Below are 15,291 nucleotides of genomic sequence, written 5' to 3' on the forward strand. Positions count from 1 at the left end.
TGGTGCTTTTAACATGTGTTTCCTCACTTTCTCTATATTCAGCAAACCATTTGCTTAGGTCTTTTTATGTATATTATATTTCAGTACAAAGTTTAAAATATTCAGCATTTCAATTTCTTGAATTTTGAATTATTAAACTCTTTTGTACCTAAAGAGAGTGAGCTTGTTGCTTTACACACATTTATAACAAATCCTTAAAAGATTAATTTCTTGAACTGCAGGAAAAGCAGGTCTCCAAATCAGCCAGCACTTGCATTCTTGGCAAAGTCTATTCCTGTTGTCTGGGTCTTGATTGTGAAAGCATTGCCTAACCTTGAGTTCTGTAAATGAATTTGAAAGAGCTTCTATTTATTTCTTTTTTAATCTCCTGAGGTTACAGATGGTAGATCTGAATAGGTCTGATTAATCGGAGGGTTTATGAAATACAGAGAGTATTACCAGTTATGCACATTCCAAGAACCTGAACATTTCCAGAGAACTAGCCTGGGTTTATAAAAACAAATCAAGGGCAGGTCACGGCATTCACTTTCTGTGGGAGTGCATGTTCAAACTCTGGCATTGCTGGGGCTCCTGTCAGAGATTTTTCTTTCGCTTTGCAAAGTTTCTGATGGGCGGGGCATCTAGCAATCCCTTTATTTCCCAAGCTGTGTTTCGACTTGCTTTTGGAGCAAGTGGTTTCCTGCACTTTTCACAGTTTTTAGCAGAGGAGAACCTGACACAGTGGTGAGCACTGTCAATGCTAGATGTGCCCTGAAGGGTCTCCAAAATGAGATTTCCAGCAAAAATCGTGTGGCTTGTGTTGTGGACCGTTTGTGTCGCAGAAGGTAAGAGTTTTGCTTTTTATTTTTTTCCTATATTGCAAAACATTTGCTAACATCCTTTTTATGGCAGTAAGAAAAACTTGGTCTAGAAGATGTGATTTCATTACTGTTCTGTGGCCTCCTGTGTGAGACACTTTTGACATTGTGAACAATGTCAAAAAATATAAGCAGCTTATTTGAATGGCATATCTGAATATTCATCATAATTTTATTTAATATAAAATTTTATAAAATGTTTAAATAATTATTAAAAAAAACTGTAACATGTCGTAATTGCAATTATCATAGAATGCACTTTATCTTTTTTTTTTTGCTTAGAATTTTCACCTTATGTGAAAGTATTAAGAAGTATGTGAACATATACAGAACAAGAAAATAAATTAGAAAATAAAAACCTTCATATTACAATGATTGGACTTATTTCAGATAGAGGACTTATCTCAGATAAAATTTTCTAAAGAAAAATTTACTTTTCATTTACAATTGACACTGTGATGGCCTTAAAAGTCTTGGAATCAAACACCACTTGCATCATTAGAATGAAAATATATAAATTTGAAAAAAAAATTGCATATGCAACCTTTGTAAAAGTTGCTCAATAGGGTTTTTTTTTCCCTCAAAAGTTGTATATAAGATATTCTAGAAGAATAGCCTTTAGGAGTAATACATCTGCATGGAGGATTTTTTTCTTTATATCAACAAGAAAATTTCTGGATAATTAAACCCTATTACTTTTCCTCACAGATGAAAAAATTTCTTTGTGGAGGAAATTTGATTTTCTAGTTCATTTTAGGTAACCAATTATGGGATAGATATTTGATTGACATTTTTTTTAAGTTATCATTCATGAATTCCCAGCATTTTTCACTAAGTCAACCAATTTTGATCAAATGCTTATTTCAAGTCAACCTCTAGGCAATGAGGAATATTAGCAAATAAACAAAACCCCTATTCTTGAATATAGTTCAATCTAGAAAATAAAGACAGTTATTTTTTTTAAGTTATATCCTTTAGTAATTTTTTTAGATTTTCTCAAATGTGTTTAAGACTTTTTTAAAAATAAAGTCTTTTCTTGTTATACATGCTAATATGCGATTACTTGATTTTTAGCTTATAAACCTTATATTTAGCCACTTTTTAAACTAGGTATACAATCATTTCCCCATCCATAAAAATATTGCAATAATAACTAATATTACAACAAAATATACAAAGAGATGATTACATTGGCAAAGAGTTCTGGAACAATGTAATGTTATCGATACCAAGCATCTTTTTCTTTACACAAGTATTTCTGTTTTTTCTTTAATAAGAATACTTTTAGTGCTTCCCGATTGACATCCTGTTTGCTGAAGTTTTCTGTCTACTGCATTTGTCAAGCTAGGGAAGATTTGTTTTGTTTCTAGCTCATGTTTAAAGCTAAGGATTGATGCTAAATTTTATTAAACTGTTTCAGTGATAACAAAGTGGAACTTGAATTATTATTAAAATTGTTTGCTACAAGGAATAAATGATAAAAACTAAGTAGCATTGATTTAAATTCCTTGCTCTCTAATTTATTCCAGCCGACTCATTTCATTTGTATTTTATGTTTCATCGATGTATGTTTGAATGTGACATCAGTTTCCACTAATGAACTGAGCATTAGCACTATACCCATTACAGTGAGAATGGCTATCAACCTGGTCACATTCTAGATAAACTACAGCTTTAGTATTTAAAGTAATATTTAGGTTAGCCTCATGGTTTTCACAAAAAACACCCCCAATGCACAAGTTAGTACAGAAAAATTACATGAGCTTTCAGTGCATATGGGGACTTCCCTCATAGCTCAGTTGGTAAAGAATCTGCCTACAATGCAGGAGACCCCAGTTCAATTCCTAGGTTGGGAAGATCCCCTGGAGAAGGGATAGGCTACCCACTCCAGTATTCTGGCCTGGATAAATCCATGGGATCACAAAGAGTCGGACATGACTGAGTGAGTTTCACTTTTTCAGTGGGTATAGAACTGCTCTTTTACTGCTTGTTCACCAAATATTTCTGAAACTGTTAGTTCAAATGTCAATCAATTTCATCAGTTTAGCATACCTAACAGGAATTTTATTAAAGAGTGGCCTTAGTCATTTAAAAATATACACATATACCTCAACATCTGCCTCTTTTTTTGTCTCCTGTGTAGAAATAACTACAGAATACAAATTGAGAGGTTGAGAAATACTGAATTGAATACTAAATGCTAAGTAGAGACATTGAGAAAAGACAGTTGTGTCTGCCATCACAATGGGCTTCACTCAACTAGATATAGCATTTCAGCATTTCCTACATGGTCTTTGTCTTGTTAGGAGTGAACATTTCTTAACAATACTAATCACTACTAAAGAGGAATAGTAACCAACAGGAAGAATTTATAAGCTCAACTCTCCATTAGTTTTTCCTTTATACTGGAGACCAAGTAGTACCTTTTAAATGCAGTAGGTTATCTGCATTTTCATCCTTAGTTGAACAAGAACATGAGTTGCTTCAGGGGGAATCATCCCAGGCTACTAAGAATCTGGTCAGATTTACAGAGTTTAGAATGACAGTTCCTCAGTTATAACACATTGTTTCTGCCTTCTGGAATATCTTGTGACCAATTTTTCAAGAAGACCTTTTAAGATCCAAAAAGTGTATATGCTTTGAAATTAACCATGGCCCCCAAATTCCAGGATGATTAAAGTAAATAAATCAAAACATAGCTGAAGCATGTCCAAGGCATGATGGCTATGTTGCTTGGCAAGATATGTGTTTTCTAATTCTGGAGGTTAAAAGGGTAAAAGCATTCTTTCAGGACCTGAAATATGTTACATATCAGAGAGATTCTATTCCAACACAGAGAGGAGAACTTATTTTTTTAATATATTTTACTGCTTCAAGTACAAGGTGGTTTTGAATCACAGTTAAATCTAATGTAAAAAATTTGATACTGTGATCATAAAAATTAATTATAAATTCATAAAAATACTTTTTAATGCAAAAATATCTGACATAAGAATTAATTATAAATTAATAACAATTGCTCTTTTATAAGGATAGATGTGAATGTCACATATAGTTATCTAATCTAGAAAACTAAACTCTTTGTTTCAATTCTAGTGTGATAAGTAAGAATCCATCCTCTCCAGAAAATCTCACATTTTCAGATTTAGTAGTGTGAGTGTTTACCTACATGGTGTGACTTAAAGTAGAGCAATAGAAAAGTTTTCTTCAATATCTTCTGTTCTCTTAAAATGTACATATTAATAATACCATAAATTCAACAGTCTGAAATTTATGTGGAAGGCCATATGTGAGTAAGAGTTGAGGTAGTTAAATTTAGTCATCATGATTTACTGTGAATTACATGATAATAAGTTTTCTGCAACAGTTTTAGTGGGCAAAGGGTAGCAACAAATGAAGGTAAGAACAGAATAAGCAATTTGGAAGATGAGGTGTTTCCAGGAAGGAAGATCTGATGGAGGAAGTGCTCTCTGGGTGCTTTGACAAAGGGTGGAACAAACGCCCCCAGGGTGGCCAGGAGAGGGAAAGCCTTGCTGATTTTAAGTTTAGGTCCAGCCTGGGAATGCACATTCTACTCTTTTGCCTGCACGTAATTTTAAACTAGGGGCTTCCCAAGTGGCGCTAGTTGTAAAGAACCCGCTTGCCATTGCAGGAGACAAGAAATGCGCATTAAATCCCTCGGTTGGAAAAATCCCCTGGAGGAGGGCATAGCAACCCACTCCAGTATTCTTGCCTGGAGAATTCCATTGACAGAAGAGTCTGGAGGTCTATAGCCAATAGGGTCACACAGAGTTGAACACAACTGAACTGACTTAGCATGCAATTTTAAACTAAAACTAAATTATTTAAGTATTGCTAAAATTATTCTTAGCTCGAAGTATGTTTTCTTTTTTTATTTTTTCTTTTTATTTTTTTTCACTTTTTTAAAATTTTATTTTATTTAAAAATTTTACATAATTGTATTAATTTTGCCAAATATCAAAATGAAGTATGTTTTCAAATACAAGTGGAAGCACAGATAAGGAGGCATTCTTTATCTGGGGGCCTTTATGGCTAGGGCTTGAGCCTCAGTCTGAGTTGACCCATTTTTATTCCCTTAGTCTGTGATGGTCCTTCACTTTTGGCCATGTTTCCTTCTTCTCAGCTCACCTCCTCCCCCTTCTCACCTCACACACCATCCCCCACCTGCCTGCCCTGAGATTCTGCCAAGTAACCTGTCCTGTGGTCACTTAACTAATGTGCACTTTACCCATTTCTTAACATCTTGAACCAGTCTCAGGACATAGTGCTTAAAAGGGACATGATGTCACTGAAAAAATAGTGTTGCATTTTAGCTTAAGACTAAAAGGAAACATTATAAAAATGGTTCAGAGAAAGTAAAGTAATGGAACAGGAAAAAAATCCCCAAAATAATACAAGTAAAAAGATTTGACAGAGTACTTTTATTTGTTTTGACATTTTGACTGAGAGAGCCAAGTTTCCCCTAAACCTTGTTAACCAGAAATTTAATAGATAGAAAAGTGATTATAGAAATGTTCCTTCAAAGGTTTTCTGAAGTTTTCTGAACTAAATTAAAGTGATTCTTAACTTCAAAAAGTATAAAATAAATTCAAATATAGGACCCATAAACAAAATGTAGAATGGAATTTTACAGATGCTAAATTTTTTGGGTTCATGCGACAGAGTACTAAAGATTTGTACCCTTGTCTTATCTTTTACTTTTGCTCCCATCTACGATGCCTTTTCTCCAGGTTATCCATTCAGTTCAGTGCAGTTCAGTTGCGTCCGACTCTTTGTGATCCCATGGACTGCAGCACACCAGGCTTCCCTGTCCATCACCAACTCAGCATGATCTTGCTGAAACTCTTGCCCATTGAGTCGGTGATGCCATCCAACCATCTCTACCCTGTCATCCCCTTCTCCTCCTGCCTTCAGTCTTTCCCAGCATCAGGGTCTTTTCCAAGGAGTCAGTTCTTCACATCAGGTGGCCAAGGTATTGGAGCTTCAGCTACAACATCAGTCCTTCCAATGAATATTCAGGATTGATTTCCTTTAGGATTGACTGGTTTGACCTTGCTGTCCAAGGAACTCTCAAGAGTCTTCTCCAATACTGCAATTCAAAAGCATTAATTCTTCGGCACTCAACTTTCTTTATGGTTCAACTCTCACATCCATACATGACTACTGGAAAAACCATAGCTTTGACTAGACGGATCTTTGTTGGCAAAGTAATGCCTATGCTTTTTAATAGGCTGTCTATGTTTGTCTTAGCTTTTCGTTCAAGGAGCAAGTGTCTTTTAATTTCATGGCTGCAGTCACCATCTGCAGTGATTTTGAAGCCCAAGAATGCATGTTGATGTATGGCAAAACCAATACAATATTGTAAAGTAAAAATAATAATAATAATAATAAATTAAAAATAAAATAAAATAATAAAAACTAAAAAAAATTGCAAAAGAGTAAAAAAAAAAAAAAGAAAGAAAGAAAATAAAGTCTGTCAGTTTTTCCATTTTTTTCCCCATCTATTTCCCATGAAGTGATGGAATCAGATGCCATGATCTTCAGTTTTTGAATGTTGAGTTTGAAACCAGCTTTTTAACTCTCCTCTTTCACTCTCATCAAGAGGCTCTTTAATTCCTCTTCACTTTCTGCCTTAATGGTGGTGTTAGCTGCATATCTGAGGTTATTGATATTTCTTCCTGCAATATGGATTCCAGCTTGTGCTTCATCCAGTCTGACATTTTTCATGAGTAGGTTCTGACAGTTGAATGGGAGTTAACCAGGTGAGGGTTGACAAGGAGGATATTGATTTTAAGAAGATTCAAATGTGTACTCAAAGGACTAAAAGTAGCCCTGGAAAGCCAGAGGAATCCAATCACTTTCCATATTTCTAATTCTTTAATCAATTGAGCTTGTCCAAATAATATGGGTAAAATTGAGTATCGTGTGTGCTGTTTTTCTCCCCTTTCTTTTTTCATATGTGTCCCCACGATTGTTGTGATAGTCCTTATTCTCTGGGAAGTTACATTTTGATAGGAGGACAGATGAAATTCTAGTAAACATAAACATAACTTTGAATCATGAATTACGTTGTGAAGAAAACGAAGCAGGGACTGAAGGAACATGACACAGAAGGGGTAGTGGGGTGTCCAGTGGGTCTTGGAGCCTAGAGATAAGTGGATCCCTTGGAGGAAGCAACATATGAATAGAGCCTGAAAGATGAGACAGCTAGTCACTAAGTGCCTGAGGTTAAAGAGACTGAGGAGTGAAACAACATGTGCAAAAGGCCTAAGGGGACAAAATTCATTTGAGATGTTCAACTAAATATAAACAATCAAACTATGGTGGCTTTGGCATTGTGAATAAATGATGGAGGTGATAAGATGAAATCAGAGAATGACAAGAGCCAAATACAAATTCTAAAGCCAAGGGCAGGAGACATACAAGGATAAGGAGAAGTCAGGGGAATTTTAATCCCAGAAGCGACATGACCAAATTTGCAAAAATCACTTGTGGCTCTGATGCTAATGTGAGAGGGGAGCTTGGGGACTAGTTAGCAGGTTGAGTTATCATCAAGCTGACAGATGATGCTAATCAGAACTAACATTTTAGAGATGGCAGTGGAAAGATGAAAAAACAGTGTGGTTGATGGTAATATCTTTTTCTCATGGAGACAAGAGATGCCATTTAAAGTTCTTGGATGTGTCTGTTTTTTCAGTTAGCATAATGTTTTCAAGATTTAGCATGTATCAAAGTATCCTTCGTTTATAAGGCTGAGTAATATTCCATTATATATCTGCTATATCCATTTGTCTATTGATGGACACTGGGATATTTCCATTGTTTGGTTCTTGTGCTCCTTTGAATATTGGTATGCAAGTATCTCTTCGGGTCCCTGCTTTCATTTCTTTTGGTTCCATACCTAGAAGTTGAGTTGCACACTTGGTGTGCTAAGTTAATTCAATTGTGTCCAACTGTTTGTGACCCAATGGACTGTAGCCCTCTAGGCTCCTCTGTCCATGGGATTTTCCAAGCAAGAATACTGGAGGGGGTTGCCATGCCCTTATTCAGAAGATCTTCTTGACCCAGGAATCTAACTCATGCCCCTTACGTCTCCTGTATTGGCTCCTGCATTGGCTTCTTTACACTAGCGCCACCTGGGAACTGCTGAATCATATGTTAACACTGTTTAACTTTTTGGGGAACTGCTAAACTGTTTTCCACAATGGCTGTACCATAGTGGTTAAGTATAAAATTTAAAATTTATTCTTTCAGAGTCCTGAACTCATTCAAGTAAATGATTCATCTACTAAAAGAAAAAAAAAAAAAAAAAGTTCATGGAAAAAGCACCAGGGGCTTTAGTATCATGTGAAGTATAATCAGTATGAGAACTCTTTTTATAGTAAATATGTCTACATAGAGTAAATATTGTGAGAAGCTAGTAGGAAGATTTTATGAAAGTGATGTATTCTTGTCTTTCATGTCTGGTTGTTGAAAGCAAGTAACAGAGGGATAAATATCCTTCGTGTAACTGCATTGCTTTAATAAAAATCATTTAAATTGAATAAGTTAATGGATAAGAAAATTTTACTTTTTCCTTGCATGAGCATAAGGAAAGGATAGGAACTAATTTTGTCAGAATGTTAGTATATTAGTGAAAATTGGTGCTCCACTCGTGATGCTGGCCATCTACATTTGGAATTCGGTAGATTAATTTTTCCGGTAACCTAAATGCCACGAAGTGGATCTGAATTTAGAAAGTGGAATTATCCTGTACTTAAACACAAAATTTCCATGTTATTAAAAAAAGGATCTTTAATTTGAAAAAGCAAAACCAAAAGCTCAGGCTTCTTGGGGAGAGGGAGGGGGCGCTGGTAGGTAGAGGTAAAGGCAGTTTGTATTGTTTTATGGTGGGGTGTTCGCACCATCTAGTGGAGAGAAAGTATGTTTACTTAAATTTTAGAAAACGAAACTAATGTGGACTCACAAAAGTTCCCTAACAGATGTGCCACACATTTGCAAAAACGTCAAGGAAAAACTAGCGCATATGAAAGCCCACATAAGTGTTATATATTACAGAAAAATGAATTTTCATGTGAACTTTCTGTTTCATGAAATGTAGAAAGTTTTCAAAATGGGATCCAGCTCAGTAGATTATTTTTTCCCCTTGTCTTTATGAAAAGAAATTCTAGAATAGAATGTTAGACCATTATTATAAAACCAACTAAGAAACGAAGTTTAGCAATGAAAATAATATCAACAAATAAATATGGTGAGAAGTATTTTTGACTTTGCCATTTTTAAGTAATGTGTTGAGCATATACTAATGAAATCATCCTAATATTGAGAGTGCTGCTGCTGCTAAGTCGCTTCAGTCGTGTCCGACTCTGTGCGACCCCAGAGACAGCAGCCCAACCAGGCTCCCCCGTCCCTAGGATTCTCCAGACAAGAACACTGGAGTGGGTTGCCATTTCCTTCTCCAATGCATGAAAGTGAAAAGTGAAAGTGAAGTCGCTCAGGTTGTCTACTTGAAAGTTACACAGTCATGTCCCACTCCTAGCGACCCCATGGACTGCAGTCTACCAGGCTCCTCCATCCATGGGATTTTCCATGCAAAAGTACTGGAGTGGGGTGCCAGTGCCTTCTCCGAAAATCGAGAGTAGTTATATCTAAATTAAGTAGAAAGAAGTTTTGAAAAGATTATCAATTATAATAAGTAGACATTAGCTTCATTATTAATTATATCTATTCCTCTCTTTATATGTCATATTGTTAATGAATTACTTTTTTCAGAAAATAAGAATCATATGGTATAGGCAGATTCTATTACATAATACCTTTATTGTGAAGTATATGAGTGGATAAAATATGTGTGCTGTATTAAAAATAATTCTAACTCCCCATGGAAACAAATAGAGCTTTCTGAGCATCCCCAACATACCCTTGGGTTTCTTTTGGATTAATACTCTTTCCTTTCTTCCAGAAGAAAACATTATTTTAATATTTATGGTAATTATATTTTTGCTCTTCCTTCATAGTTTTTAAAGGTTTATGTACACATCCCTCTTATATATGCTTGTTCTTGAATATTATGTAGATGAAATAATTTTGTAACATTTGATGTCTTCTTACTTCATGTGATTGCTATCATTTGTTTCTGTACCATTTTGTGGCATTGGTGTGATATTGAAATGCAGAAATATACACAAATTTCAATCCATTCAATAGTTGACAGACGTTGAGGTTATTTCCATTTTTAATTATGAAAAAATACATATGACTATAAAGTATTACCATACGTGAAAATCTAGTTTAGTGTATTCCTAGGAATAAAATAGCTCTTCAGTTCAGTTCAGTCTCTCAATCATGTCCAACTCTTTGCGACCCCATGGGCTGCAGCACACCAGGCTTTCCTGTCCATTACCAACTCATGGAGATGACTCAAACCCATGTCCATCGAGTCGATGATGCCATCCAACTATCTCATCCTCTGTCATCCCCTTATCCTCCTGCCTTCGATCTTTCCCAGCATCTGATCAGATCAGATCAGATCAGTCGCTCAGTCATGTCCAACTTTTTGCGACCCCATGAATCGCAGCACGCCAGGCCTCCCTGTCCATCACCAAGTCCCGGAGTTCACTCAGACTCACGTCCATCGAGTCAGTGATGCCATCCAGCCATCTCATCCTCTGCCGTCCCCTTCTCCTCTTGCCCCCAATCCCTCCCAGCATCAGAGTCTTTTCCAATGAGTCAACTCTTCGCATGAGGTGGCCAAAGTATTGGAGTTTCAGCTTTAGCATCAGTCCTTCCAAAGAAATCCCAGGGCTGATCTCCTTCAGAATGGACTGGTTGGATCTCCTTGCAGTCCAAGGGACTCTCAAGAGTCTTTCCAACACCACAGTTCAAAAGCATCAATTCTTCAGTGCTCAGCTTTCTTTATAGTCCAACTCTCAGATCCTTACATGACTATTGGAAAACCATAGTTTTGACTAGACAGACCTTTGTAGGCAAAGTAATGTCTCTGCTTTTGAATATGCTATCTAGGTTGGTCATAACTTTCCTTCCAAGGAGCAAGCATCTTTTAATTTCATGGCTGCAGTCACCATCTGAAGTGATTTTGGAGCCCCCCAAAATAAAAGTCTGCAACTGTTTCCACTGTTTCCCCATCTATTTGCCATGAAGTGATGGGACTGGATGCCATGATCTTAGTTTTCTGAATGGTGAGTTTTAAGCCAACTTTTTCACTCTCCTCTTTCACTTTCATCAAGAGGCTCTTTAATTCTTCTTCAATTTCTGCCATAAGGGTGGTGTCATCTGTATATCTGAGGTTATTGATGTTTCTCCCAGTAATCTTGATTCCAGCTGTGCTTCCTCCAGCCCAGCGTTTCTCATGATGTACACTGCATAGAAGTTAAATAAGTAGAGTGATAATATAAAACCTTGACGTACTCCTTTTTCTGTTTGGAACCAGTCTGCTGTTCCATGTCCAGTTCTAACTGTTGCTTCCTGACCTGCATACAGATTTCTCAAGAGGCAGGTCGGGTGGTCTGGCATTCCCATCTGTTAAAGAATTTCCCACAGTTTGTTGTGATCCACACAGTCAAAGGCTTTTTGGCATAGGCAATAAAGCAGAAGTAGATGTTTTTCTGAAACTCTTTTGCTTTTTTGATGATCCAGCGGATGTTAGCCATTTGATCTCTGATTCCTCTGCCTTTTCTAAATCCAGCTTGAACATCTGGAGGTTCATGGTTCATGTACTGTTGAACTCTAGCTTGTTGAATTTTGAGCATTACTCTACTAGCATGTGAGATGAGGGCAATTGTGCGGTAGTTTGAGCATTCTTTGGCATTGCCTTTCTTTGGCATTGGCATGAAAACTGACCTTTTCCGGTCCTGTGGCCACTGCTGAGTTTTTCCAAATTTGCTGGCAGATTGAGTGCAGCACTTTCACTGCACCATCTTTTAGGATTTGAAATAGCTCAACTGGAATTCCATCACCTCCACTAGCTGTCTTCATAGTGATGTTTCCTAAGGCCCACTTGACTTTACATTGCAAGATGTTTGGATCTAGGTGAGTGATCAAATCATCATGGTTATCTGGGTTGTGAAAATCTTTTTTGTATAGTTCTTCGGTGTATTCTTGCCACCTCTTCTTAATATCTTCTGCTTCTGTTACGTCCGTACCATTTCTGTCCTTTATTGTGCTCACCTTTGCATGAAATGTTCCCTTGGTATCTCTGATTTTCTTGAAGAGATAGCTAGTCTTTCTCATTCTATTGTTTTCCTTTGTTTCTTTTCACTGATCACTGAGAAAGGCTTTCTTATCTCTCCTTGCTATTCTTTAGAACTCTGCATTCAAATGGGTATGTCTTTCCTTTTCTCCCTTGCTTTTGGCTTCTCTTCTTTTCAAAGCTATTTTTAAGGCCTCCTCAGACAGCCACTTTGCTTTTTTGCATTTCTTTTTCTTGGGGGTGGTCTTGATCCTTGTCTCCTGTACAAAGTCATGAACCTCTGTCCATAGTTCTTCAGGCACTCTGTCATATGTAATCCCTTAAATCTATTTCTCACTTCCACTGTATAATTGTAAGGGATTTGATTTAGGTCATACCTGAATGGTCTTGTGGTTTTCCCTACTTTCTTCAATTTAAGTCTGAATTTGGCAATAAGCAGTTCATGATCTGAGCCACAGTCAATCCCGGTCTTGTTTTTGCTGACTGCATAGAGCTTCTTCATCTTTGGCTGCAAAGAATATAATCAATCTGATTTCGGTGTTGACCATCTGGTGATGTTCATGTATAGAGTCTTCTCTTGTGTTGTTGGAACAGGGTGTTTGCTATGACCAGTGCATTCTCTTGGCAAAACTCTATTAGCCTTTTCCCTGCTTCATTCTGTATTCCAAGGACAAATTTGCCTGTTACTCCAGGTGTTTCTTGACCTGGTACTTTTGCATTCCAGTCCCCTATAATGAAAAGGACATCTTTTTTGGGTGTTACTTCTAGAAGGTCTTGTAGGTCTTCATTAAACCATTCAACTTCAGCCTCTTCAGCATTACTGGTCAGGGCATAGATTTGTATTACTGTGATATTGTATGGTTTGCCTTGGAAATGATCAGAGATCAGTCTGTCATTTTTGAGATTGCATTCAAGTACTGCATTTCAGAGTCTTTTATGAATTGCTATTTCCTTCTCTATGGGATCTTCCCAGATCAGGGATCAAACCCACATTTCTTGCATTAGCAGGCAGATCGGAGAAGGCAATGGCAACCCACTCCAGTACTCTTGCCTGGCAAATCCCATGGACGGAGGGGCCTGGTGGGCTGCAGTCCATGGGGTTGCTAGGAGTTGGACACGACTGAGTGACTTCACTTTATTTTTTCACTTTCATGCATTGGAGAAGGAAATGGCAAGCCACTCCAGTGTTCTTGCCTGGAGAATCCCATGGACAGGGGAGCCTAGTGGGCTGCCGTCTATGGGGTCTCACAGAGCCGGACACGACTGAAGCGACTTAGCAGCAGCAGCAGGCAGATTCTTACCTTGGAAACACCAGGGAAGCCTGCACTGTAAGTAGGTCTAAACTTCATAGGGCTGGCTGTCAGAAAGGGTGGAGCACAGGTAAGGAAGCTGAGTCCACAGTACAGTTTCTTCTCTCTTTTGGATCAGGTTCAGTGCTGCTTTAAAAGCCATTCAAGTGATTTAATCAGGCTCACACCAGTTATCCAGGATAATCAGCTTGTTTAAAATTAAGTGTTTAGGATTATATCTGGTCATATAGCTTCTCAGCAGTACCTAGATTAGTGTTGGTTTAAATAACTGAGGATGGATGCCCAGTCACGCTGACCCCGCATCAAAGCTATCACAGCTGATTCATATCTCTTCATTCCTCTGGACATTGTTATCCTTCAAGTTATATCCTTCATTTTCTGTTCTCTTCTCTCAGTTAACACATGGTTGTTCTGTATTTTATGTATATGTATGTGTGTATGAGTATATATGTATTTTAAATTACACAAAACTATAGTTTTATTGTTTCACAATTGGTATTCTCTTAGACTTGTTTAGGTACTGTTTTTGTTTTTCTTTCATTACAAACCTTATACCTGAGATAGTTTTCCTTTTTCTAAAGTACATATTTCATTTTCCCTTAATGTGAATCTATAAAGCAAATTCTCTCACATTCTATTAATTGAAATCTTCAACCTTAAAAAAATTGTTCCTTTATGTAGAATTCTAAGTAGACAATTATTGCTTTATGCACATAGAAGTGATAAGTTAACAACTTCTGGTTTCCATTACTGCTGCTGAAAAGTCAGCTTTAAGTACTTACCATTCTGATCCTTGATCACTATAGTATATCTTTATTAGAAACAAAAAATCTATAATACCTTCTCCCTTACTTTTATGCTAACATTTAGCCATATGATTAAATATTCCCCAAAACACAATTTTCAAAAACCATAAAATATTTCCTCAGGTAAATGTACCACAATATGACAATATTCACATTAACATATCTTATTTTTTCCACTATGAAAATGTTGGAATAAATATCTTGTACATAAGAATCTTAGAAAAACTTTCATTATTGCTTTAGGATCTTTTTTCTGTTTGAAATTCTTTAATTTACATGAGCATTTTTAAGATTCTTTATCAAATTGCTTTAGTCATCTATACCTCTAATTTTATTTAATATATTTATAACATTTCTTTTTCTACAAAATCAGGTGTCATTCCCTTTACATTTTTGTCATTGAAATTTGTCCAAAAACATCACTTACACTTAATTGTGATGTCTTTGATTTTAGTAATGGTTATGTTATCAGTCATTCTTAAGAAAATGTTCTATCATCCTCCTGTATTTTTCTTTTGGTTGTGTTAGTGCTTTTGTTATTGCAAGAAGTGCTTTTGTGTGGCAAATAATTTTGCAGATAATTTTCCTTTGAATTTTGTATAGATTAAATCTTCAGAAATAGAATTTTAATTAAAAACATGCTAATATGTGTATACTTTTTACAATTTATTTCCTCAATTCATGAGTTTCCTAATGACAGTTTTCTGAGAAAACTAGGGATTCGATTTTATTCCTTTTTATCTTCAGTGGTTTCTAATTGCTAGAGTGCCAGAGTGGGTTTCAATTTGAGATTGTCAATCACATTTACACATATACTTGACTGCTCCAGCCCCAAGGTTACTGAGGTTCAAGAGATTATATAGAATTGGTGGTAGAGCAGACTGTACAAGATCTTGATGAAGATTTCAGACACCTCGATATGTCATCTCTTTGAATACATATTCAATAACTTCCTTACTAGAGTGACAACACTTTGTCTCCATATCCATTGTTGTTTCTTCAAACCTTAGAATAGTGCCTAATATTTCCTGAATTTGAGAAAGAATGTGCTGTGCTGTGCTTAATCTCTCAGTCATGTCCAACTCTGT

The 15,291-nt window shown here is 36.4% G+C and overlaps 1 protein-coding gene across 15 annotated transcripts in view; it reads left to right on the plus strand.

Moving 5' to 3' along the window:
* The first annotated feature begins 404 nt into the window (after nucleotides 1-404).
* The window catches only part of CFH (complement factor H), a 482,162-nt gene continuing 467,275 nt past the window's right edge, over nucleotides 405-15,291 (plus strand). For 2 of the 15 annotated variants that reach the window (XM_045165769.1, XM_044943234.2), the window contains exon 1: nucleotides 413-824. In XM_045165769.1, coding sequence (XP_045021704.1) covers nucleotides 767-824 — 58 coding nt within the window. In that variant the 5' untranslated portion in view covers nucleotides 413-766. Of the gene's footprint in view, nucleotides 825-15,291 lie in introns of all 15 variants that reach the window. The other 13 variants (XM_045165765.1, XM_045165763.1, XM_045165761.1 and 10 more) reach the window with 11 other exon arrangements.

Source organism: Bubalus bubalis, chromosome 5, assembly GCF_019923935.1.
Source record: "Bubalus bubalis isolate 160015118507 breed Murrah chromosome 5, NDDB_SH_1, whole genome shotgun sequence".
NCBI classification, from domain to species: domain Eukaryota; kingdom Metazoa; phylum Chordata; class Mammalia; order Artiodactyla; family Bovidae; genus Bubalus; species Bubalus bubalis.